Here is a 27,110-nt window from a genome sequence, read left to right as displayed (position 1 = left end):
TTACAATTTAATGTGTAATTTTAGCCATTGGTTTAAGTTGAAACAGATCTGCTTTTCACCTTAACCACATCACCTCTTCCCCACTAATTTTATTGATCCAGTTGCTTTCAAAATGTCATCATCAAAAATTATTTGACGAACAGTTTGGGGAAAAAATCAATATGTATACCATGTCTCCAGTTTGCACTGGAGCTAGGAAGAGAATGTAGATAATAATGAAATCCCAAAAACTAACAAAACTAAAAAAAATGGAAACAAATGCCCCCATCCACAGGGCATGAGGAGTCACTGATTGGTTTGATGAGTATGGCCTCTCTCAACAAAATTGAACACCTATGGACGACTTTGCACCAATGTGTTAGACAGTGCTCTCCACTGTGTCTGAGGTACTGTGCTTCAGCCAGCCCTAAGTGACACTTCTTTCATTTATAGTATAGCCACACACACAGGGCATCTTTCTGGAGGTACATGAGATGCTCTGCCCAGGTCTTTGATTGACTGGCAGCAACAACAAGGTAGGCTGCACTACAGCAGTGGTTGGGATACAGCACAATGTCCAGGAACTGCTGGAAGGTTGCAGAAGTTTATCATGTCAACTCCTTAAAAAGTGGACTGAACCTGTCCCAGCCCTCTCTGCTCTTTCTGGCAGAACCCAGTACTGTCAGAATCCACTGGGCATGGAAAAACCTGTTTTGGGGTTAGATTTTGGCACAAGGGGATATGGCAATAGCCAAGGGTAAGGTCCATGTTAGAAGTGTACCACCCCAGCCTTCTGATTTATTCATTCACCAGTGGCATTGGGTAGATGCCAACTCTGAGTTCTTATTGTGCCTCTTGAAATTGTTACAGAACCTCAGGGTCCTCAACTTCAAGGCTGGGCATCAAGGTTGTAGGTCTGCTTTTGTGTGCACTGGGTCTCCCGGCTGTGATCTGGCATGATGTTGCCTGTGTGTTTCTGCATCTGCTGAGTGTGATTAAATCACCCATCAGGAGGAGGAAGGCCACTGTTCCCAAGCCTCTTTAGCCATATCCAGCAGTCTGTAAGGCCCCTGGGAAAGGCATAAGGGGAGCCGGTGGTTATTTCTGGGACAAGGTGTACTGGTAGACAGGGCATTGTTTACAGAAGTTCCATACTTGCATGCCAAGGCCAGGCCAATGGAAGGGGTCCCAGGTTTGTGAGATGATGTTGTTGGATGTCCACGCAGCTAATGGGTATGCAGCAGTTGGATTATTGCATTCTCATTGCCTGACAGGATAGTATAGGTGGCCACCACATCTGAGGAAACACTTTGCCAGGAGTGGATGATCACTTTGTGTCTTGCTTTCCATGTTAAGCACTTGTGTCCAGCAGTTCGGAAGGCAGTCACTTGCAGGGTCAGCCCGCTCACTGGCATAGTCTTCAGTACTGGGTAGTGCTCATGACTGGCAGTTGGACATAGTAAGGTAATAGTTGAAAGTTTGTTTCTTGAAACCAACATTCAGCCTAGGAGATGAGGGACTGGCAGCTTTTTAATGCATAGCATTAGGACTCTTAACCCTTTACCAGGAACACAAGGAAATACTTAAATAGTAAAAAAATATTTTTATGTTAGTTCTTACTAATTGGATTGCATTCAACAAATTTCATTGATGTTTTTCAAATTCACCCTTTGTATTAGTAGCTATGGACGTGTACCTGCCGGTTGAGTTGCCCATTTAACGTAATGTTAGCTTGGTAACGTTGAATCAGGAGTAGTGCTGGTGATATCAACGTCTGGTTTTCATACCGATTTCAAAGCTATATTGTAAACACTGATAGTGTCCCCTTGTGAACATATTATGTCAAAAATAAAAATGGGAAATGGAAGCTTAAGGTATGGTTTTGGCCACTGATAGCACTAATTATCAATTTCAGTGGTTATTTCCCCACTTATTCTCTTCAAAATTCTCTATCCATGTTTAAAGTCAAAACACGATCATTTTATAATACATAATTAATGTTGTTTTTTGGAAGGCTAAAATGAATCAAAACAGGTAGTAATCAAATGGTTTTGCCTCTAGACAAGTGATTTCATTCTTTAAAAAACGTAAACATGGGAACATGCAAAAAAAAATGCAATTATACATACATATTATAATGTATTATAAACACATCATTTACACAGTAACAGAGACATGAACTGCATAATCAGACGGAATGCTGCAGGACACTAATAAATGCTAATAGTTGCTAATGCTATTCGGCTGAAAGCTACCAAATAGCAATCGTTCAGTCATTTTTAAAAAATAAAAACACACACATACACAGTCATTGTAGTAAGGCAAAGGGTCTGGTTTTGTGCTGCGTGTTCTGCTAAGTGGGTGTGTATGAAGGATGGTGCTGTAGAAGGACGTCAAGGTGTTGTTCAGAGTGAATCTGGACTCAATGTTTTCACCAAGTCTGCGTGTGTTTTCATTTTGCTTTGACAGTGTGGCTGTTGTCGTTGTTGCTATGCCCTTCCTGCAGTTTGTCCTGTCTTTTTAGTGAAGATCCTTTCTTTGCACTGTCACTCTGCTTCTGCAACCTGAGACAGGGAGAAAGAAACAGACAGACAGAGAGAGAGAGAGAGAGAGAGAGAGAGAGAGAGAGAGACGGAAATTGATATAGAGTGATTAAAATTTATTTACATAATAGACCTGGTATATTGAGCATTGCATCTGCCTCATGCATATTTTAAGCAGTGGACTGTCTCAACTTATAAAGTCTCTGTCAGTACTCACTTGTCTCTGTTGAAGATGACAAACTCCTTTCTGACGGTTTCTAGACGCTGCTGCATGTGGGGTGGCTGGACACACACACACACACACACACACACACAATTATGACACTGTGATTAGATATTTGTATAAGTGTGTGTGTATATATATATATATACCAGTGATTTGTTGGTGTGTTTGCTCTTGGCCAGTCGTTTTTTCTTTTTGTGCAGTGGCTTAGACTCCAGAATCATTTCTTCTAACTCAAACACCGGGTCACAGTTCAGACGTCCTCTCTAAGAGACAGACAGGGGGAGAGAAACAGAAAAAAAAGACAGACAGAGATGTGCATTTTAATAAGGAAAGATCATTCCAGGCACTCCAGGCACTTTAGGTTTACACACAAAGCTTGCTAGGATGTGTGTTGTAGGTCAGTGTGTGAAATCACTTCCACATTATGTTAGCATTTCAAAATGTAACTTTATTGATCATATTAGTTACTGCAATAATAATGTAAAAATGTATTAGGCTACTTAGGTGACTGAGGATTTGGAAGAGGTGGTTAGTGAAAAATTGATTGAGCTCCCATCCACATACTAAAAAGGCACTTGTCCCCTTTAATGAGAGTTGTGTGTGTATGTGTGGTGTCTCACGTTGGGGATAAATCCTGGTGAAACCCTTTTCTCCAGCACAGCATCCCAGTTCATATCCGCCAGGTACGGAAGGCGCTGAAGGTCCGATACACACGACAGCCGAATCTCTGGGTCTTTATTGAGCAGCTACGCAAATATACACACAAATGTTTATAGCTGTACTAAATAAGTGAAGACCTTCTTACATATCTCCATTTTCCATAATGCCCCTCACCAGGCGCAGCAAAGCCACCGTGGCATTAGACCAGGAGGATGAATACCGTACACGTTCACAGCGGAACATGCTGATGACATCCTCAGTGGTTGTGCTGGAGTGGATATCATATGGCCTCTGAGAGAGAGAGAGAGAGAGAGAGGGAGAGAGAGAGAGAGAGAGACTTCTTAGTTGAACAGCTGAACAGCTTCAATGCACCTTGGCATAGAACACTCTCTCTATTTGTCAGTGTATATATACAATTAGATCTATAGACATGGAGATTATAGATAAAGAGCTATATCTGCATCTGGAGAGAGCAACAAAGACAGAGAGATTAATCAGCCAGACAAAAACCTGCTGTGAGAAATGAGATTTACTGATTATGCTGTGCTGATAAAGCAGATGTAACACACAGCGGTGGGTAGTATGATGATAGCGAGTTGAGTGTGTAGAGTTCACAGAAAATCACATGCAGTAACAGAATCAATTACACCAGTGATGTCATCTTTTGATTATTGAATTTATTGAATATTGGTTACAACCCCAGGTTCCACTACACCCATTTTAACATAATGCGTTAAAATGTGTGGTGCAGTATTAAACATACAGTACCCATCCTCGTAAGAGCTCATATGCCGTGATGCCCAAAGCCCACCAGTCCACAGAATAAGAGTAACCAGGACCACCATCTACAAATGACTGGAACATCTCTGGGGCTGTAAAAAATGCAAACACTGGTAAGTGATAAGTGGCGAGACCCTGTGTGATAAACACAACCCAGTGTGAGAGGTGATCTTCACCCATATACGGTTTGGTTCCTGCCATAGATGAAGCCCTTGCTGAGTCCTTTAGTAATGTGGCAACGTTAAAATCTGTGATGTGGACATGACCTACATATATACACACACACACACACACACAGAAAATGTTAAAAGGGGAGATAAAAACAAAAAAAAAGTTCAACTCCAATAATGCAAAATAGGGTGAATAAATGCTAACCATTATGGCAGCCACTAAAGCTAACCTAAAATAACAGGCTAGCCCGAAACATCGGGTTAACCTAAGATGAAGCTAACTTAAAAGATCCCAATGTTGACCCAAAGGAATGGCTGACACTGTGCCAACATTGGCAAGGGGGATTTAACAGTAGCCCAAAACATCAGGTTAATCTAAGATGAAGCTAACTTAAAAGATTCCGATGATGGCTAAACATTAGCAAAGGCATATTTTTCATAACAACCTTGCTAATATTGGGCCATTGTTAACACCCAACATTGACCCAAAGGAATGGTTGACATTGTGCCAACGTTGGCAAGGTGGATTTAAAAGTAGCTGAAATCTGTCGGTTTTGGTGTCCCAGTGTTGGCCCAATAGACAAAATTACATTGGGCCACCAGTGTTGGCCCAACAGAATGGCTGATGTTGGCCCAATGTCAGTTTGCTATCTGTGATCAAGCAAACTTAAAATCAAAACAAACTAACCTCAAAAGTTCAGGCTAACCTAAACAGTGATGTTCAAATAAAAAAAACAGGCTAACCGAAAAGATGAAGCTAATCAACCAGATGAAGCTAAGGTAAACAGTGTTTAGCTAAGCACTGAAACTAAGCTAAAAGAGTCATTATTAGGCAAATCAAAACAACAATGCTAGCATAATGGAAGCAGATATGCTTCCATTTTAAATTAGGAATTAGAGTGAAAAAAAAAACTACAGTGTTCACATTGTGGCATGAATTATAGGTTAAAGGTTAAGGGTTTAAGGTTAGAGTTTAAGGGTTAAGGGTTGAAGGCCTACCATGCTCATCCAGCAGAATGTTATCTGGTTTTATGTCACTGCAGATGAAGAATAGAGTGTTAGGATTAGTATTCAACCACACAGTCAGGATAAAACACACTTAAGTGATCTATGTTGCATTTATTCCTCCAACCTGTGTGTGATTTTTCTGAGAGAGAGAGTATGAAGGCAAGAGGCAATGTGTGATGCTGAGATGGAGTTTATGATAGTAAGTTAAATCATATCTGCGACTGGGTCGCGATAAAATAAGCACAGCGATGATGTCATTGCTGATTTTTGTGTCTGTGATATGGGACTCACCGGTGGATGATGTGGCAGGACTGTAGGTAGCCGAGTGCCAATGCTAGCTCACAGATGTATAGTTTTACTATCTCCTCTTTAAACTGGACATTCTGCTGCAGGTGGTAGCGCAGATCTCCACCCAGTAACAGATCCACTACCATAAACATGTCCTCTTCATCCTGGAATGAGTACCTGTGCATGGACAGAGACACCCTTACAGAAAAGTTACACAAACCTTACATTTCGACTTCACACATAGTGCAGTGTGAAGTCATAAATTCAGAGCTGTGTTTCTTCTAAACAAATCTAAAATTTTGGCCATTTTATGGCTCCATCCAGAAACAGAATTCATGTTAGTGTTCCAGAAACATCATCAAAAGATGACATGCAACAGTCCTCACTGGTTTGTACTAATGTGACATAAATCCTCATGCTAGAGGCAATTGCCCTTATTCATTGATGTCCTGTATGGTCAAATTTGATGAGAAAACAAGCATATGCAAATTGTACCATCTTTCTTCAAATTCTACCATTCTTTATTCATTGTCATTTCATTTTGACGTATCTGTACAATTAAACTCACATCTGGTCAGAGTGTGCATAAATTTTGCAAAAAAAAAAGATTGATTATCACTATAATCAGTAATTATAACAAATAGAGTAAATACAGTAGTATAACATCATAAAAAACACAAAATAACATTGATAATTGTACGGATAATGCAAAATAGTGTCAAATTGTAGGTCTAATTTCTAAATGTGACTTGGAATGCAGTGTTTCACAAAATTACACAAATGAAAATCATGCTTCTTTCAGATCCTATTCTACACTGGTACACACTTCTTCTGTTAAAAGCATCTATTAAACACATCGATCGTTAAAAGCGCTAGGCTATACAAAAAAAAAACTGATTTCTGAGCATTTTGACCATCACATACTCACTCTCACCATCACACACTTCCTCTAATTATCACACGCTCCTTCTCAACAAATTTTATTCTAATTTTACTTGATTTTTGCTTCTTATACATCAGAGACAATAGAGGTCACTAAGCAGGTCAGAGAAGCTTCATGTCGCTATTTCTGTCATTGCTCTTAAACACACACACACACACACACACACTTTGTGTGCAATAAGGAAAACATCCCATCATGCTCTTTGGCAGAGATGGTCATGTGTTGCCATGGCAGCACCTCCCGGGAACCTCCAAGAGCATCAATACAGGCTATCAAGCCCCTCTAAAACCCAGCATGTGGGTGTGGGTGTGTCTGTGCGTGTTACAGTGGAGACAATGATTTAAGAGGAGAAGTGGATAGAGAAAGATGAGAAAAATAATCAGCAGTCTTAATCAGCATTACCACCTATTTTGATCATTTCTGTAACATAACAAAAGTAATGTTCTATTACTAGCATGTTCTTTAAAAGTTGTGGGCTGGCCTTAGATGTGAGCCGTGTCATCTATATGCAATGGGTGCATGGGCTTATTAGATTTACACGCTGTCAAAACGCATCTATGTGCCGGTCTGTCTCACACAAGCCCACTCGTCTACCCTACAATAGTGAGAGTTCACAGAAATCTGGCCTTGTAAATGTGTAGTTTTAAAGGACCTGCTAGTAGTGAGGTTTAAGGGTAAGCTATAAATGACTGGAGAAGAAAATGGGGAGTTTTAAATCTAACAGCAAACAGAATACAGAAGTAGTAAGTTTTGGCATTGAATGCAAAAAAAAAAAAACACTTTTAATATCAAATAAACCAAACAGCACCAAACAGTGAAAATGAATCCTTCCAGAAATACACCAGTAATCTTTTATTTTGTGCAGTTCAGGCTTTACACACACACACACACACACACACACACACATAAACTGACACAAGGGGGTAAAGTGACTCACTCTGTATTATTCTGTCTTGGTTCCAAAAAAAGAAGACCAATTACTCCTGCAGGGCTAAACACACACACACACACACACACACACAGACTGCTGCAGCTGCTGTCTAATGTGCATAAGGACATTGTGCTTGTCTAAAGAGCACACTACACACACAGACTGCTCTGCTGCACAAACACTCATATGTGTTCTTATATAAGTGCCGAATATAATATGCTGTCCTACTTTTAGGTCTGTTTGTGTGTAGAGAGTGTATTTAAGTGTGTATGTGTGCATCACTCACCACAGGTTGACAAGAAATGGGTGCTGTATCTCCTGCAGGATTTGCAGCTCCCTGCATACGTGCCTCACCTCGTCACGCTCCACACACGCGTATTTATTCATGTACTTCATCGCGTACAGCTTCCTTGTGTCACGCTTCTGCACTATACACACCTGCAGCACAGATTGATGAACAGGTTCTTTATTGATGATGTACACAGAGACAGATATTTCCAGATATTTATCTGTCTGTACAACTTTCTACAGACAAAATAATAGCTGTTGGTGTAGACCTTGATTGACGGAAATTATCCTTGTGAGTGTGTTCACTTCAGAGACTTATAGTGTCCTGCATAAGTACTCACCTGCTTGAACTTTTCCACATTTTGTAGTGTTACAACCTGCAACTGAATTGGACTTAATTGGGATTATATACCATGAAACTACATGATATAGCCCATAATATTTTAGTGGGGGAAAATCAATATAGTTTGTAAAAGTATTTATAAAAATAAAAACATGAAAGGTAAGACTGCATAATTATTCACTCCCATTGTTGTGAAACCCCTGAATTAGCTCTGATTCAACCAGTTGCCATCAGAAGTCACATAATTAGTTGAATGGAGTTGAATGGAGTCCAGCTTTGTGCAATTAAACCAGTTCCTGGAAGGCCCCAGAAATTGGTAGAGAATATTCAATTCAGTTTATTCCCAAACAAATAATTAAGACAAGTCCAAGACGTTCTGGAAAAGTATCACTCAGGGATTGGTTATAAAAAACTTTGAACATCCCATGGAGCACCATTAAGTCCATTATTAAAAAATGGAAAGAATATGGCACAATCATGAGTCTGCCTAGAAGAGGCCATCTACCAATGGTCAGTGACTGGGTAAGGAGGGCATTAGTCAAAAAAGCAACCAAGAGACCAAGGGTAACTCTGAAGGAGCTGGAGAGATCCACAGCTCAGATAGGAGAAGCTATTCACATGGCAACCAGAGGATTTGGAAAAAAAAAAAAAAGTGAATTGTGGCGAAGTATGGTGGTGGTACCATCATGTAGTAATGCTTCTCATCAGCAGTGACTGAGAAACTGGTCAGGGTTGAGGGCAAGATGGATGGAGCCGTATGTATGCAGCTTTAAATTCAGTCAAAGTGCAGTTGATCCAGAGGGGTGAATACAAATATATGCATTTTGTTTAATTAACCTTTGTGTCACAATAAAACAATATTTGCACAATATTTTGTAAATCAAATGATAAAATCTGAATTAAATCCAATTCATTTCCAGGTTATAAGAGTACGATATGTGGAAAAGTTCAAGGGAGTGAATACATATGTAAGGCAGGACGTTTTCACTGGAGTAGAATGTGATTGTGGAAACAAAGCAGCCTGAGTGTGTGTTGTCTGATGACTTAAGTTTTTATCTTTTTCAGATGGAGACTTGAACTTCAGGTTCATTCGTTTACAGTAATAGAAAAAGGAGAGAGAAACGGTTGGTGTAAGAAGATAATGGCGTTAATTGTCTGCAATTAAGTTTGACATTTCTATTAAATGTCAGCCAGAAACTGAGAAAGGCGCACATGGGCATTTTAATGTTACAGCCTGTCATGTGTGTGTGTGTGTGTGTGTGTGTGTGTGCTTGTGCTTGTGTGTGCATGTGTTCTTACCTTACCAAAACTCCCTTTCCCGATGGCCCTGAGAATCTGGAAGTGGTCAAAGTTCACTGTGAAAAAGAAGAACATCACAGATAATATTATTAATATTATAATCTAAATATTTAGATCTTAGATCTCAGGACTGCCGTGGCAACAGCGAGAGCCACGGAAGCCCAGCCATCTGTCCCTATCTACTTCTTCCAGCTCTTTCTGTGGATCGCTGGGCATTCCCAGGTCAGCCAGGAGATATAACCCCTACAGCAAATCCTGGGCTGATACCAGGGTCTCCTACCAGTGTCCTGTCCTGACAGGTAAATCTCTAGCTGTAGGTGCAATCCTTATTTGCAGTGGTATCATTTCTTAAGTGAGTCCCACAAATTCACTACATAACCCTGACAAATTCACATTCTTGAACATGCAGAAGCAGCCCCTATCTTTATCCAGCTAAAGTTAAAGGCTTGTTATAGTGTTTGTTATACACTTCATGCAGCCTCGTCTCTGCACTGGCAGGGGGTTTACACAATCACATTTTCAACATTAATGTTTTATGCAGTGAATTGATGATACTGCGCTGCATTTAGATAGCTAGATTTAGCTAAAGCACTGGTAAATATATACCCTCATCATTTATTTCACGCTTATCATTTAGTTCACACTTATCTAGCAGCCAACACCTTATACCCTTAATGACACCCATGCTTATCAGATGCCTCACTTGGCTCCTATCATTGCAGAGAACCACAAGCTCTACCTGAGCTCCTTCAGGATTGTTGAGCTCCTCCCTGTATCACAGAGAATATTTCCAGCCACCCTACAGAAAAAAAATATTTTGGCCATATGTAATCCACATTATTAAGTGTACATCCTTGAAGTTGTGGCCCTGACACCTCTTATTCCTGAAGCACCTCCAACTGAATACTTTGGCAGACATGATTATGAACCCTCTCCAAGCTCAGTACACTGGATTAGCAACCATTCATGCTCCCTATGGTCCACTATTCTGGATTTTGCATTTTCTTCTGGAATGTAGGGTTTCTAGTCAAGAGTTTCACTAGCTTGGGTCTTCTTTTTTTTCCGCTCTGTTCGGACTCCATGTATCTTCTCTCCTCCAAGACACGAGAGAAGCTTTCTTAGAAGTGGGAGCTGAAATGATTCCAGACAGAGTCATCCTGCATGTTTGGGTCAACCAGGTTTTGTCTGGCAGCTTGCCCATGCCATCGGTTGACAAGTCAGAACCTCTCAAAAACATATTTCCTCAGGTCTGATGAAGTAGAAAGTGGTCATTAACCTCTGGACCAGTCTGCTGAGCACTATAGTTCATATCTGGAAAGCCGATTCTTCCCATTTATTCCATTCAAGGTTTTCCAGGGATTGTGTCTGTTGGTGGAGAGGGTGGGACACTCTCTAAGACTCTACATTCTCAGTGAAAAGGATACTAAACTGTACCTTAATAATAATAATAATAATAATAATAATAATAATAATAATAATAATAATGATACACTGTAATATATTTTAGTGTCCAGCACTTTCAATTATAGTGTCCAGTCATAGACCAGCAGGCTCACAGTTAAACAAATAATAAAATAACAAGATAAGACTTTGTGGACAAACCCTTCAGCACATGCTTTTGGAACACACCCCACTATGATGGGACAGGCACGCATATGTTTTACATAAGAATATACTGTATACATTATTAAACAGTCCAAAGGTCAGAGAGAAAAAGGAAAATGGAAATCTAATATTTATGAACGATAAACAGCTCCTTGTCCGTGTGTGTGTGCGTGCGTGTGTGTGTGTGTGTGAATAATTAATGTGATTTAAGCTTAGATGTGCTCTGTGAGCAGTTCAGCACAAAAGCTCCAACCCCTGAGACAGGATGAAAGGAGCACACCAAAAAGGACAAAAAAGCAGGAGAGAAAGAGACCGAGATAAGCAAGAGAGAAGGAACAGGATAGAGCGAGAGGAAAAGAGTGACACTAAGTAACAAAATGAGAAAGACAGACACAGAGAGGGAAAGACAGAGGGTGTGTGTGTGCGTGAGAGAGAGAGAGAGAGAGAGAGAGAGAGAGATACAGGGAGGGGCAGCTTGAAGAGAGACGGTGAGTAACCAACACAATAAAAATGAATTTTTATTAATCATGATATCTGACAGCCTGATCAGGCAGAAGACAAAATTAATATGCAAATGTATAAATATTCTACATGTAAGATGCAATGAACCTTTAACCAGTCCCAAAACATGCTCTCAGTCTTGCTCCAAATAACAAAGACCACACCATTAACACATACAGACGTATGACAAATGAAAGAAATAAAGGTGGCTCTGTTATTCTGTAGGGGACATTTTGCTGGCATGGTTCAGGTACACTTGTTAAAGGGAAGGGTCACTGAATATCATTGCAATACATTTCTGACTGATCATCTTTATCCTATAATGAAAGATTTCTATTCTGATGGAAGTGGTCTCTTCCAGGATGACCCAGCCCCCATCTACAGGGCATGAGGGCACACTGGATGGTTTGATGAGGAAGGAAATGATGTAAATCTGGTGCTATAGTCTCTACAGTCACCAGGGCTCAACCAAACTGAACACCTATGGGAGAGTTTGGAGTAATGTGTTAGACCACCACCATCACCACCACCACCAACTTCATCATCATCAATGATGTTTGAGGAACGATGGAGTTCGTTCCTCCAATATGGTTACAGAGGCTTGTAAAATCAATGCCAAGGTGCATTGAAGCTCTTCTGGTGGCTTGTGTTGGCCGAACACCTTAGTAAGACAATTCATATATATATATTTTTTCTTTCATTTGTGTATATGTGATAATATGTATCACAATAAAAATAATCAAAACGTATTAACATAACAATGGGCACATTATTATGTACATATAAAAATGTTCCTTATTACAATTAACAAAACTGTTAAAGTTTAAATATAGTCATTAAAATAAATGAATAATTTAAAAAATAATAAAATAAATAAAATCTGAATACTACGGAGCACAAAAAAACCAAAAATAATTGCTAGATGCAGCAAAAATTATCACAAAATTTTTTAGTAAAAAAATCACAAAACAATATTTTAGTTAATATTTCATATCATGCAGCCATCATCATCATCATCATCATCATCAGTCAGTTGACCGTTGTTGTGGGTGTGCCAGGATGGAAGTGGCAATCAAGACTCTCTGATGTACCCTGTCTTTGGCAGCTGGTAGAAGGGCAGTTGGACTTTGGCCAGTCCATTCTTTGGTATTGTCCTGCCAGTATTTGTGCTGGCAGCCCCTGCAGCACTTTCCCTCTACTGTGCCTTGGAGGATGATCTTGGCCAGAGAGTTATGGAAGGTTACCAGGCAAGCTTGCAGCGGTTGATAATGTTGGAGAGTGAGTGGTTCTTGTTTGCCTGCATGGGTGGTGATGGTCTGTCTGACACGCAGCCATGCAGAAATGATTAAAGCAGCAGTCAGAAAAAAAGCAAATAAAAAGGTGCTAGGTGAAAAAGTCAGTTCAGTTCAGTGAATCTGAAAAGAAGCTCTAGGCAAAAAAGAAATTTCTTTTCCTACAGAAACAAAAGAGTGGGTTGTGGCCTCTCAAACTGGAGGAAAGCTAGTTACATATATAACTGTGGTTCTATGAATGTCGGATAACCACCAGGAGCGGCACAATTCACAGAGATACCTTCTTGTGCACATACGCAAGCATGCCAAGACTGTCCAACAAAGTCACAAAGTCATGTATGATATTTCCCTACAAACCTCTCTCACCAGGTTCAACAGTTACATACAGCACTAGCATTCAGTTTCACCCTTTCTAACTGCCAGTGTGATCATGAGAATCATGCCACAATTATATACATGGCACAATTATATGAGGAACTGACACATCTTAGGGCAAGCTGGAATGGTATGCAGAGATGATGTCCATAGGGGTGAGGTTAATTTTGTGGAACCTGAAGAACCTGCATGGTGATACCCTGGTAGCAGTGGTGAAGTAACAACCTGGTGTGGCATACCTCTAAGTAATGCCCACGAGGAGGGGACACTCTTTGTAGAGTGGTATGCCACAGTAGGGGCTGGGCATCCACCACCTAGCTGGCCAATCTCTGTTTGGATAAGACAGCCTCTCATATCTTTCCTCCCTGTCAGCAGAATAGTATGTCTGAGGATGACTGCTGTCCAATCTATATAGTACAGTAGGATGCTACCAGGAAGTTAGTATTTTGGGAACTGAGCAGTGTATCATGTCCAGTCAGCAACCAAATACACCAAATGGCATATAAGACCCACTCTTGCATTCAGTAGTGTTTCCTGGACTGCTAGCTTGCAGTCTTCTATTTTTTGATTGATTCACATGGAAGTAGGAGTTGCCCAGATCAGTGGACGTGATCTAGTTCTGTGGCTTAGTATATGGAAAGAGAAGGCTTTTAGGAACCAATTTAGTCCTAGACTTAGGCAGAAACTTCTGTCCGTCTGAACAAGAAAGTATGTAAAGTAAGTAGAACCCTTCGTTCTGAACCATTGGGTTTACATTTACCATACTTCTATCCAAGAGGGAATAAACATTTACATTTATAGCATTTAGCAGATGTCCTTATCCAGAGTGACTTACAGAAGTGCTTTGTAGTCTCTAGCAAAAACAGATCCTCAGGCTAGTTCACTAGGTCAGGGACTACGTGTACCATCAGCCTAAATAAATCTGAATTGGGGAGGTTAGTATAGTATAAAAAGACAACACGAGACAAGGATGATTAAAAAAATAGATTAACATAGAGCTAATTCAAGTGCTTGGTGAAGTGGTCTTTAGTCTTCGTTTGAAAACAGCCAGTGACTCAGCTGTTCAGAAAACCAGGGGAGTTCATTCCACCACCTGGGTGCCATGACAGAGAAGAGCCTTGATGCATCTCTTCCTTACCTTGTGAAATAGTGTTTCTAGTTGAGCCATGCTAGAGGGTCGGAGGGCATGTTGTGCATAATGGGGTGTGATAGGTGCATTAAGGTAAGTTGGTGCTGGTTCACATCAGTGTTTTAAATCTAATGTGGGCTACAGGAAGCCAGTGGAGCAAGCATTGCAATGGGGTGGTTTGGGAGGACCTGGGGAGGTGCAGTTAGATTATGGAGGGTCAGATGGCAGGCAGGGGCAGACCAGCCAGGAGTGAGTTGCAGTAGTCCAATCTCAAAATGACCACAGACTTAACAAGTGCCTCAGTGGCCACGTTAGCTAGAAATGGCTGGATCCTCCTGATGTTGTATAATATGACCTAGTGAGGTTAGCAGTATGAGGAGAGAAGTATAGCTGGTTGTCCAGAACTACCCCAAGGTTGCGTGTGTTGCCAGATGGTGTGAGCCAAGAGTTGTCCGGATCAAAAAATCAAAAGATATGGGGATTTTAAAAGATATTTTCAAAAGATATTACCTCACTGAAAGAGTGGGTATAGAGAGAGAACAGAAGAAAGCCCAGTACTGATCCTTTTGGGCCACCAGTGGAGAGTCTGCATGGAGCAGATGTAGCAAATCACTGCCATGCTCTACCACTAATACCAAGCCTCATGAGGATGGACAGCGTCTTGTGACTGACTTTGTTAAAGGCTCCTGAAAGGTAGCCGTAAGGAGTAACAAACATTTTGTATCAGAGTGACAACCTGGTTGATGTGTAATACTGACAAATCTCTGAGCCCCAGGGAAGTTGAGCAGAATTGGAGTTTGTATCCCTGTAACTATTGTCATCAGGTCACACTGATCTATTCAGTTGGACACACGGATGCGTGGAAAAGTGGAAAGCTCTGTGTGTGTGTGTGTGTGTGTGTTTGTGTTTGGGTGCAAGTAAATGTCAGGGCATGAGAGCTGGTATGACAAAATCAAGGTAGAGCGTGGTTCATCAGCTTTCAGTCAGAGCCAGTCAGCCCTCACACACACACACACACACACACACACACACACACACACACACATGCTCACTCAGTGGGCATACACTTTTGCATTCACAATGGGGAAATACAATTTATATATGTTTATGTTATATATGTTTCTCTTTCTAATTCTCTATTTATTTTTCTAACTCTGTATCTGAAATATTAAAGGAAAATAAACAAGTCAGAGACTACAATAACAGAGAAAACATGTACAGTGAATCTCTCTCTCTCTCTCTCTCTCTCTCTCTCTGTGACACACACACACACACACACACACACAAACACAAACAGTTGTAACTGGTTCCTATAACTTAACTGACTCCACTCAGGCTCCCTACAGAGTGATGCTGCTCTAACATTACAGTCACATCACAGTACCTCCTCAAATTAGTAGTGATGTGTGTGTGTGTGTGTGTATGTATGTGCATGTGGTCAGTCTAGCTCCTTACCGTCTTCATCTTGATCAAACACCGGCAACTCGCGTGTCTGACTCACGCCCATATTCTGGTGCATTCAGCCCATGCGCAGGACTTCCCTTACGGTGGGAACCAACATCCCACGGTGCAGGACAACATTTACATCACATCTGCATCGTATTCACACATCAGTCATACAGCCATCATACTTTCATCATACAGTCATCATACAGCCATCACACATCCATTATAGATCCATTACAGAGCGAACTGCTGCTTGCACTGGACATTTACACTCTGAGAGAAACCTGCCTTCACTCAGAGAGAGAGAGAGAGAGAGAGAGAGAGAGAGAGAGGGTTTACAGGATGAGTCAGAAAGAGGAAGAGCCAGGGGTGGGGAAAGACTAGAGAAACAGAAAGGAAGGGGGAAGGGAGTGAGTATATATATATGCCAGGAGCATATAAACAATTATCTTTATTAGCTTTTATGACTAGAGCTTGGTTTTCTGCACATGCTTCATGACCCATAACACCATCACTTGTTCACATACTAAAATCTTTTGTTACTGCATGTTATGTCACATGTCAAGTTTTCCCTCACTGCATATCATTTTTTAAAAACAAAGTGCTATATTCCATTAAATACATCAAATACATTACTCATAGAACTAGTGAATATAGGACGAGCATTTAAACGGAAATCTTTGTTATACAGTTAAACATTAACTTAATTTTTATGAGAAATATTCAGGTTTCTAGAGATGAGATTATTTGATTACAGTCATTTTTGCGCCTCTAACATCCTGTCAAGCGAACTCCAAAGGGCTCATTGCACAAACACTTCCATGTTCTTCTTAGTAGTGCTCCTGCATTTCTGGCTTTTTGACATTACTAAGCCTTTTGTTCATTTCTTTCTAAGCTAGTTTGTTTACCCACTTACCCAAGACTGATTCATACCTATATTGCTGAACACCTGATTCATTGCCTGTTTATCATTTTGAGTATTACCTAGCCCTTTTGGTTTGTTTACCTTGGCTATTTTTTTTAAATAAAAGCCAAAATCTGCACCTACATTCCCCAATCTGTCTTCATAACAGAAGACTTTGTTAATAACTTGGAATCAGAAGGTTTCAGTGAAATCTGTCGGGTTCTCACAGCTCAAAACTATGTAGTCAAGGAACAACCCACCTCACCCTTCCATGCCACACTAACGAATCTCCCTTAACAGCTATAGCTATCCAGTGTTTGGTGAGCCTGTACCCACTTTAGCCTCGGATTCCTGTGCTTGGCTGACAGAAGTGGAACCCTGACGTGGTCTTCTTCTGCTGTAGCCCATCTGCCTTAAGGTTCAGTGCGTTCTCTATTCTGAGATGCTTTTCAGCACACCACAGATGTAAAGAGTAGTTATTTGAGGTACTGTAGACTTCCTGTCAGCTCTGAGCAGTCCGGCCATTCTCCACTGACCTACTCTCATGAGCAAGGCATTCCTGAAAGCAGAACTGCTGCTCACCGCATGTTTTTCACATTATTCTGGGTAAACTGTTGTGAATCTGTTGCGTGTGAAAATCCCACAACATGGAGATGAGCTGTTTCTGAAATACTCAGATCAACACTTCTGGCACTAACAACCAACAACCCATGTGAACATTAACTGAAGACCTGTATTTGCAGGATTTTATTCACCTAAGGATTCTCCCCTGAGTCTTGAAACCAGTGCTCTCTATATTGCAGAAATCTCTCTCTCTCTCTCTCTCTCTCTCTCTCTCTCTCTCTCCACCCACACAAATTTGGGGAGAGAGAGAGAGTTTGTGCTGAATTGCCGCTAGATGGCAACACACACACACACACACACACACACACACACTGTCGGGAATTATTAGGCATACATCAGTCATGTAGGTGTGACAGTGTGTAATTGCTGTGATTGTGCCAAATCTTGTAGCTCTGCAGGAATTTCATGCATTGCATTTCACATGGTGGTGTGAACTTAGAGAAGATAAAAAAATTCGATTAAGCTAACTATTAGAACTAGCAAGGGGGGCCAAAAGAAGTGCACACTTCACCACTAAACATTAATGCACACTTCACCACTAAACATTAATGAGGTGCTAGTGTTTTGGTATTCATGGTGTTTGGCTTCAGAGGTTTTAGATGCACGCGCCTCCGTCGTGTGACGTCAGAACGGTCCCTTATAAACCAAAGCGGCGCATTTTTCCTGCAGACTGAAGCTGCTTGCGCAAAGGTCCAGCGCGCGCGCACACTGAAAACCCCGCTGCAATGAGCTCGGCACGCGCTCGCTGCTTTTTCATCTTCTTTGTACTCGTCTTCTGGAGTGTAGTGCGGGTGGGAAAATGCACGCCCCCGACCTGTTACTCACGCGCTCTCCAACTCAGTAAGGAGATCATGGACGTGTTGGAGAAGACGCACAGGTCTCCGCGCACGGTGAGCGACACACACACACACACACACACACACACAGACATACACACATACACACACGTCTCACACTCCTGTTGTTTGTTTTTCATTTTGTGTTTACAGAACGAATGCGCCAAGATTTTCCCAAAAATGTTTCTGGACGTTCACGTAAGTATGTCATACCCAGCAATTACATCATTTAAAATAAGCTTTTATAATATTTAAATAATAATAATAATAATAATAACATATTGCAATTATTCTTATGAGGGGGGCTTTATTGTTTTAGTGGTTGGCACTGTTACCTGGCACCTCCAGGGTTGAGGGTTCGAATCCCACCTCCACCCTATGTGCATGAAGCTTCCATGTTCTCCCTGTGCTTCAGGGGTTTCCTCCGGGTACTCGGGTTTCCTCCCCAGTCCAAAAACATGCAGGCTGATTGGCATTTCCAAATTGTCTGTAGTGTGCGATTGTGCCGTGCGATGGATTGGCACCCTGTCCAGGGTGTCCCCCACCTTGTGCCCCAAGTCCCCTGGGATAGGCTCCAGGCTCCCCTGTGACCCTGTGTAGGATAAGCAGTACAGAGAATGGATGAATTATTGTTATTATTCCTCCCAAAACTCTTTCCCACTTTGTTCCAAACCATAAAAAAACCACATGATCTAAGCTATTCGTCCTGGCAGCATATCACAAAGCACATGGCCTGAATTTCATCAGATGTCATTAGAACTACAATTGGGATTGTGTGTTTTGGCCATGCACACCACTGACACATTCAGGGGAAAGGGGACTACATGGGAAAAAAACAAACAAACACTAACACCCATTGCAAATTCTGGCAGAGATACACTGGGCTGTTTTGCAGCTAGTGGTTGTGGGGTTCTTGTGAAAACTGATGTTAGACATTACAGGAAGGGTCTCAGAATTTTAAAAAACCTTTTATGTCTGAAAAATATTGGAAAAAATGAAGACTATATGCCATTCTAATATTTTTGTCACTCAAAGTCAATAATGCTCTATAACCCAGGAAAGCTCTATCACATTTATCACATTAAAGAACTGATTTATTATTTTCATCCCCAAAAACCTGCAACATACATCTATCTAATATTATACATGTATGTTGCAGGTTTTTGGGGATGAAAATAATAAATCAGTTCTATAATGTGATAAATCAGATCTTTAATGTGATATAACAACTGACAAAATTCAAATAGAAACAAATAGAAAATTCAAATAGTTTGGGGGGAAACAACACTTACAGTACAGTAACCTGGTGTGATAAACTGTGCTCAGAATTAACCAGTCACATTTTAGTGTTCAAAAGTAATTGTCATACACCTGTCATGTATTAAGTGATTCTGATTAACCCCAAACAACCCCAAAGAACAGCATTTTCCATAGGATTTTCTTAACATCTTCTTGGTTTCATCCTACTGCTGAAGCCGTGGTCCACAAAGAGCTTACAAAGAATGTACGGAATCTCACTGTGGAAACGTTTCGATCAGGAGAATTTCCAAAACATTAGCTGTACCATGGAACACTGTCAAGGCCATTGTCAACAGGTGGGAAAAATGGCGCACCACAGTGACATTACCAAGAACAGCACATTCCTCTAAAGTTGATGAAAGGACAAGAATAATATTTATCAGGGAGGCTGCCAAGAAACCTATGGCAACATTAAAAGAGCTGCAGGAACTTCTGGCAAGTACTGGTCACTCCCTGCATGTGACAAGAATCTCTCGTATTCTTCACATATCCAGGCTATGGGGTATGCTGGCTACACAGAAGCCTTTTCTCACAAAAAAAAGACATCCAAGTCCACCTAAATCACCCCAAACCATGTGGCAAAATGGTCTGATGAGACCAATGTAGAACATTTTGGGCATAATTCTAAAAGATATGTTTGGAGCAAAAACAAAACAGCTCAATACCCAAACAACACTATACCTGTGGTGAAGCATGGTGGTGGCAGCATCTATGGGGCTGCTTCTCTATAGCTGGGACTGGGGATCTAGTCAAGATCATGGAATCATGGAAAGCTCCAAATACCAGACTATTTTGGCACAAAAACCTGCAGGATTTGGTTAGAGGAAGAAAATAGGAAGAGGAAGACCACATATGAAAAGTGCTGTAATTAAATTAAAGCTAAAAAAATGTTCACGCATTCATTATTTTAGTTCAACTCCAATATACTGTGGTAGAACAGCTAAAATAACAATAACCTTTTCAATGTCCAAATAATAATAGACCTGACTATATATGCTCCATAGGAATTGTAGAAACAGGTCCCCAGGCTATATATATTTTTAGATTCATTTTTAAATTCTCAAACCCTTCTGCTTTTAACACAAAAGCTTTAACAATTTGCCAGAGCAGAGTTTTTCTTTCTGCAAGTGTCCATCTAGTATGTTATTATCACAGAATGCTTTATGTGAATATTTTACCCAGAATTCCTGTGTGACGGCTAAACTGCGAGACTTCCTGTATGTGCTGGAGAATCTACCAGTGGAACATTGCAGGGTGCGACCTCGTATCGTCTCGTTGAAACGCAAAATCCAAACACTCTACTACATCATAGGCCGTGTGTGCTACCGGGTATGGTACTTTTATCACACCTCACTGTCATCACATTACCACTCTATTATCACCATACAGTATAATCCTAGTATAGTTAACATATTATACCTATGTGCACATATTATACCTATATTATCACAGTAAAGTCAGCATATTGTGTTCGTATTGTCACTGGGATGGAAAGTAACAAACTACAGTACTGTGCAAAAGTCTTAGGCACATTCAATGAAATGCTTTAGAGCAAAGATGCCTTCAAAAATAATGAAATTAAATGTTTCTACATTTAAAAAAATACTATAAAGAGCAGTAAACAGTAATAAATGAAACAAAGTCAATATTTGGTGTGACGATCCTTTGCTTTTAAAAAAAAAAATAGTAGTCTCAGGTACAGTGTGTGCAGTTTTATAAGGAACATTTTTCTGTAACATTTAATTTTGTGCTGGAAAACTAATGTTTGGAAATCTGAAAGGTTTTTGTACTGAATCAATAATGTAGAAGTCATAAACTAAAAATCTTACAAAATAAAAGTTTGTACTACAAAAAAACAGGGTGGCTAAGACTTTTGCACAGTAGTGTACATGTAGTTTTGTTACTGTACTTGATTACATGTTTCACTGTAATGGTACAATTAAATCATTCAAATTAAATCATAGTACTTTTACCTCAGCTTTTTAAAAATAATGTAGTCAACTTTGCTACATTTAGCCTATTTTTAATCACAGTTACAGAGTTTTAAAAAAAAAAGTATTTACAGAAGACTTTTAAGTTCCATGCCGAAACACTACACTTCAGGAGCAGACTGTTTAGACAGCAGCAGTGGAGAGTTTTAAGTGCTTCAACAGATAATGCGTGATAATGATCTGCACATACTACGGGCCAAAGCCTGTGGAGATACCAGCATTTCACAACTGATCATCAAACTGTGGAAACATGTATGGGTAAGGCATTAGCTAAGTGAGTGAGCTGGACTACTTAGCCAGATCTTTTGATCCTACAACCCTACAACTACAACTCCTCCTGCTAAACAACAACAACAACAACAACAAAAAACTACAACTTGTGCAAAACGCAGCAGCAGGGATATTAACACATACTAGAAAATGAGATCATATTGGACCAGTTTTAGCATCACTCCACTGGCTGCCTCCACTGTTTCCTTTAGAAATGCATATAAAATTTTTATTACTTGTTTTTAATGGTTTTAAAAGCACCTTTGTGCATTTCGAAAATGCCTGATAGACTACGTTCAAAATTGTGCCTTATGATCATCTTGTGCTACCCTTCTCTGTATTCCATGTATGGAAATTACAAAGAGTGGTGAAACAGCCTTTTATTTTTATGGTCTAAAAGATCGGGTGCATGTTACTATTAAATATTTGATAAGTTCCATCTATATCTGATTAAAAAAACAGCTAAAAACATTTTTTTCACATCAGCTTTTAACTAGCTCTTATTATTTGCCTTACTTTTACATTAGTTTAATTATTATTTTAATTATTGTTCATTTATTCTTTTTTCTGTCACTGCTATTATGTATTGCATTATTACCTACCTATTGTACTATTTCATTTATTTTTTGACTACCTTTAGTTTCATTATCTCTATAGAGTGTAGTGGTTAGCACTGTTGCCTCGCACCTCCAGGGTTGAGGGTTCGAGTCCCATCTCCGCACTGTGTGTATGGGGTTTGCATGTTCTCGCCGTGCCTCGGGGGTTTCCTCCAGGTACTCCGGTTTCCTCCCCCAGTCCAAAGACATGCGTCGTAGGCTGATTGGCATCTCTAAATTGTCCGTAATGTGGGAGTGTGTGTGTGATTGTGCCCTGCGATGAGTCCAGAGGTGTCCCCCACCTCCCCTGGGACAGGCTCCAGGTTACGCCGTGACCCTGTGTAGGAAAAGTGGTACAGTGGATGGATGGATGGATCTCTATAAAGCACTTTGAGCTGCATTATAAATATATGAAAACGAATGTGCTTATATAAATAACATTGGTTTTTTTAATCATTTTTCAGTATGAAAGCTGTGTACTAAACTTTAGATGTTGCTTCAGTGTTACATTGGTAACGATTGCCTCTTGTGTTAAATATATCTTAAGTGAGGCAACAGCCTATATGTAACACTCAGGCTAATGTGTAAGTGGCATATATGATGGCTTGCTAACTACGAAGCTAGAAACATTTATGAATTAACATGAGCTAGGTAGCTAGCTAACCTAGAAGAACCTAGCAAGTTTCTGAAACTCCAGAGCATTTGGCGTGGTTAGGTAGCCAGCTATCTTTAATTTTCTGTATACACTGTTGATCATCAAGGTGGTGTTCACTTCAGCATAGCTCACTTGGTTAGTTAACAGAAGAAGAAAATAGAAAATAGAACACTTTCGGGTTAGTTGTGTCAGTTGTAAACAGTTGTAGTTTTTCACTAGATGATTTATTCTCTCTTACCTGAGTGATTTCTTGAGCATTACTTTTATTAGTGTAAATTATTACTACAGTAGCGGAACTTTTAATCAAGTCATTGTGTTTTGTATTCTTTCCACCCCAATTATCACCACCTTATCATTACATTATCACAAAATCATTACCATTTTATCACCACATCACAGTAATATTGGCTTATAACCGCCATATCATCATGCATGATATGATCACCCTGTTTGGACTACATTATCACAATCTTATTACCACAAGAGTTTTTTTTATTGTGTTTACATGCAGCTGTTGTCAGTGATCAGCTGTGTCTCATTACAGATTCCATTCTCACTGCTAGCGCAACACAGTTTGGCTTTTTATACAACGTGAATTTGTGCTGCAGAGAGCAAAGGTGTTGATGTGTGCATGCTGAATGTAAATAAATGAGTGCATGCTAGTGGAGCAGTAGGAAAGCCACCTTCTTCTTTTTTTTTTTTTTAACCTAGACTGAGGAGTGCTCTGTTACAAATTCGAGCCTTGTTTATGGTTTATCCTGTATCATTCATACCACAAAACCACCATTAACGTAAGATGGTGTGTGTGTGTGTGTGTGTGTGTGTGTGTGTTTAGGATATGGTGTACCTGACAAATGACTGTGAGGCTCTGGATACAGGAATCAAGCACCCACACTACACAGAATACACACTGCAGCTACTGGAGGAGACAAGCTGAGACAAAAAGACAGACAGACAGACAGGCACACACACATCCACACACACACACACACACACACACACATATACACGCATACACTTTTAATCAAAAAATGTTAATTGGCAAATTCTTTTAAGCCAAAAATATGTGCAAATACACATGTAAACACAACACACACACAGACACACACCATTATACACACAAAAGCAAGTTTGTGTGTATGTGTGTGTGAGTGGGACTACATTCCAGCAGCCGAAGGAAAACTTTCCACAGGAAACAGTTTAAATAGCCGCTGAGCGCTTACACAAAGCGTGGCTTATTTACCGTAACGCCGCACACACACACACACACACACACACACACACACACACTTCACATACTTGCTTGTGTGTACATGGTGTAACAGTCCTCAGAGACCGTGTTATGAACACTCCGAGTTCTTTTTTTCCTATGTAGCTTTACTCTTCATAACGATGCTGCTTACTTCCCTTGTTTACTTGTTTACCACAGAGGTCATGCGCCATTTCGTCTGAGGGGTCAGGCACTCGTCATATACACTTCAGTTTAACTTTCACTTGTACCAGAATAGTCTTTCAGTATAACAAGCTTATTTAATACCTTATCTTTATTTGATAGCATGAATGTACAGTAGGTAACTACAAAAAAATGCTAACTTTCGAGCTATTGATTGTAGACTACACCAATAACAGCCCTGTTGTGTAATGCTAACCAGCCCGCTGTAGCTAGCTATAGCTAACTGTAATGGACAGTTATTTTAGTAGTAGTAATTTTTTTGGCAGGCGGACAAAAAAAAGTTTTTTTTCAGTTTGTTACCAAGAAGTTAATTTTAATCTAATTCATAGTTACAACGACCACCAAATTAAAGGTTTACTCTAATGCTGATTTGTAAATTTGCTCTGGCTTGTTGCCAACAATCACATTAACATTATTAAATAAAAGAAACATGGGTGATTTCTTTACGGGTTTTCAATGGTTTCATTTCAACGGTAGTTCATGTGTTAGCCTGTTTATTATTTATGGGTTTTAGTTTAATTATAGTGATGACAGTTCATCTCAGTAGGCTGTTTACCACAATGCTAGCTCTTTTTTAGTCATATACAAGATGTTAAACTGAATAAAAAACAAAAAAACTATGTATATTAATTAACCAAAGCAGGGTTGACCAAAAAGACCAAAAGTATACCTACGACATATACATTTACTGGGCCAATGTAAGTCAGGCATTGATGTGTTAGCATGTTTAGTATAATGCTAGGTCATGTTTTAGCATGTTTACCATACATCTAGTTTGTGAGTTAACCTGTTTACTATAATGGTAGTTAATTGGTTCGCTCGTTTAATACTAGTTTATCAGTTACTCTGCTTGATATAATGCTAGTACATATGTTATCCTGTTTACTGTAAAGCTGGTTCATGTTTTAGTTTGTTACTAATGAACTGAAACAGGGTCGGCATACAGAATGTGACTTGCTCTAGGTGGTTACTGGGTTTTGCACATTTTTCAAATTTAAAAATATTGAAAACTGGAAAAAGATTGGAGAGCTAACTAAACAGCAGGAGATAGCAGACCTTATGCTCAGACCCCTCAGTAAAAATGAGCACCACTAATATAATGTAATTTAAAATATATGTATAATGTATATTATGTATAAGATCAATGATTGGGGTGGGGGCACGGTGGCTTAGTGGTTAACACTGTTGCCTCGTACCTTCGGGGTTGGGGGTTTGATTTCTGCCCCCCTCTGTGTGCATGGTTGGGGGTTTCCTCTGGGTTCTCCGGTTTATTCCCCCAGTCCAAAGACATGCGCTGTAGGCTGAGTGGCATTTCCAAATTGTCCATAATGTGTGAATGAGTGTGTGTGCGATTGTGCCCTGCAGTGGGTTCACACCCCATCCGGGGTGTCCCCCACCTTGCATCCCCAGTCCCCTGGGATAGGCTCCAGGTTACCCTGCGACCCTGTGTAGGATAAGCGGTACAGAGAATGGATGGATGGATGGATGGATGGACCAATAATTGCTCCTGTCATGTATTTGTACACTTACTGTAGCTGTAAGCTGTATTAAACTGAGTGTATTCTCTGCAAACTTTGGCTGTGTGATTTTTCTGCACCATGAGTCACACCCACCTAAGCTCACAGATCTATTTTCTTTTTCTGGAAGTATTTATTGTCTTTACAGACAGACAGACTCTCGGATTTTTTGAAAAAGATGAATAGAAAAAAGCTAAAATCTTCTGCGATCACAAGACTATATTACATTACAGGAAAATACACATATGACATCTATTGAGGTGGCTGAATTGGTGAATGATTCATCACTCAGCACTTTTGCAGTAAGACACAAGCTGCTTTTTTATAACCCATACTCATATTGTTCACACATGGGTACATTTGGAAAAATCAAGACTGTTTTTCTGTCTTTTTTCAGTGATAAAGTTAAAGTTAAAATGTTGGAAGCATTGAATGTGGCCTTGGTAAAATGCAGGAATGAAGTGAAGTTCAGTTTTAAAAACAACTTTATTTTTGTTTTTTTTGTTTTTGTTTTTTTTTTGCTACATTTCAGATTTCAGTCAGACTAGCATGCACACTGCACAGTTGGTGGTTTCTCATGTTATACACTGCTGCCCTCTGTTGGAGGAATACAACATTGCACTTAAAAAAAACATTTTTTTTTACATTTTTTTTACAGTGATCACTAATACCTTCCTGTGTTTCATTGATGTTTTCCAAACTTCCCCTTGTCCACTTCTCCCTTGGTCGAGTCATAGTGGCCCTGTTAAGGGCAGTTGTGTCATTAACCATTAAATTCTTCAAACAAACCTCTTGTATAACTTTTGTCTGATGCTCTAGCTCCACAAAGCTCATTGAATCACAGTGTTCAAGTGTTGTATAGAAGATGGAGCTCATATCTGCACATACAGCGAACAGCACTATGACACTGCAGCCTTTAAGATTCTGAAGCTTGTGTCCAGAAAGGTGTACAATAATAGGAAGCTCAGGTTTAATGTCAAAGGACAGGAACCTTCCTCTCCTAGTCTTTCTTTCTCTCTTTGGCTCACTCCAGGAGCAAGTCTACATGTAATGTCTAGATGCACAGTCATGATGTAAGTAAAGATGATATAAACCTGAAGTAGAGTAAATACTTATACTTATAATAAATCTGATTTGAGTTAAAGAGATCAATATTGTG

General features: G+C 40.0%; 2 protein-coding genes across 2 annotated transcripts; one reads left to right on the top strand and one right to left on the bottom strand.

Moving 5' to 3' along the window:
- Positions 1–13: 13 nt before the first annotated feature.
- LOC113528548 (serine/threonine-protein kinase 32B) lies at positions 14–16,088 on the bottom strand. The gene is made up of 12 exons (XM_026917158.3): positions 15,816–16,088; positions 9,459–9,514; positions 7,815–7,966; positions 5,658–5,831; positions 5,358–5,395; positions 4,365–4,454; positions 4,177–4,280; positions 3,583–3,699; positions 3,369–3,494; positions 2,895–3,011; positions 2,740–2,804; positions 14–2,543 (listed from the first exon to the last, which is right to left on the bottom strand). Exons 1-12 carry the CDS (start codon positions 15,877–15,879, stop codon positions 2,432–2,434), a joined length of 1,215 nt encoding a protein of 404 aa, XP_026772959.2. The 5' UTR covers positions 15,880–16,088; the 3' UTR covers positions 14–2,431.
- Positions 16,089–17,991: 1,903 nt separating this feature from the next.
- On the top strand, positions 17,992–26,006 carry LOC113528549 (cytokine-like protein 1). Its single transcript, XM_026917159.3, has 4 exons — positions 17,992–18,224; positions 18,324–18,368; positions 20,652–20,798; positions 23,817–26,006. Exons 1-4 carry the CDS (start codon positions 18,060–18,062, stop codon positions 23,916–23,918), a joined length of 459 nt encoding a protein of 152 aa, XP_026772960.1. The 5' UTR covers positions 17,992–18,059; the 3' UTR covers positions 23,919–26,006.
- The last annotated feature ends 1,104 nt before the right edge of the window (positions 26,007–27,110 follow it).

The sequence above is a fragment of the Pangasianodon hypophthalmus genome, chromosome 13 (assembly GCF_027358585.1).
Source record: "Pangasianodon hypophthalmus isolate fPanHyp1 chromosome 13, fPanHyp1.pri, whole genome shotgun sequence".
In the NCBI taxonomy this organism is placed as follows: Eukaryota; Metazoa; Chordata; class Actinopteri; order Siluriformes; family Pangasiidae; genus Pangasianodon; species Pangasianodon hypophthalmus.
This window is presented reverse-complemented; position numbering and strand designations above follow the sequence as displayed.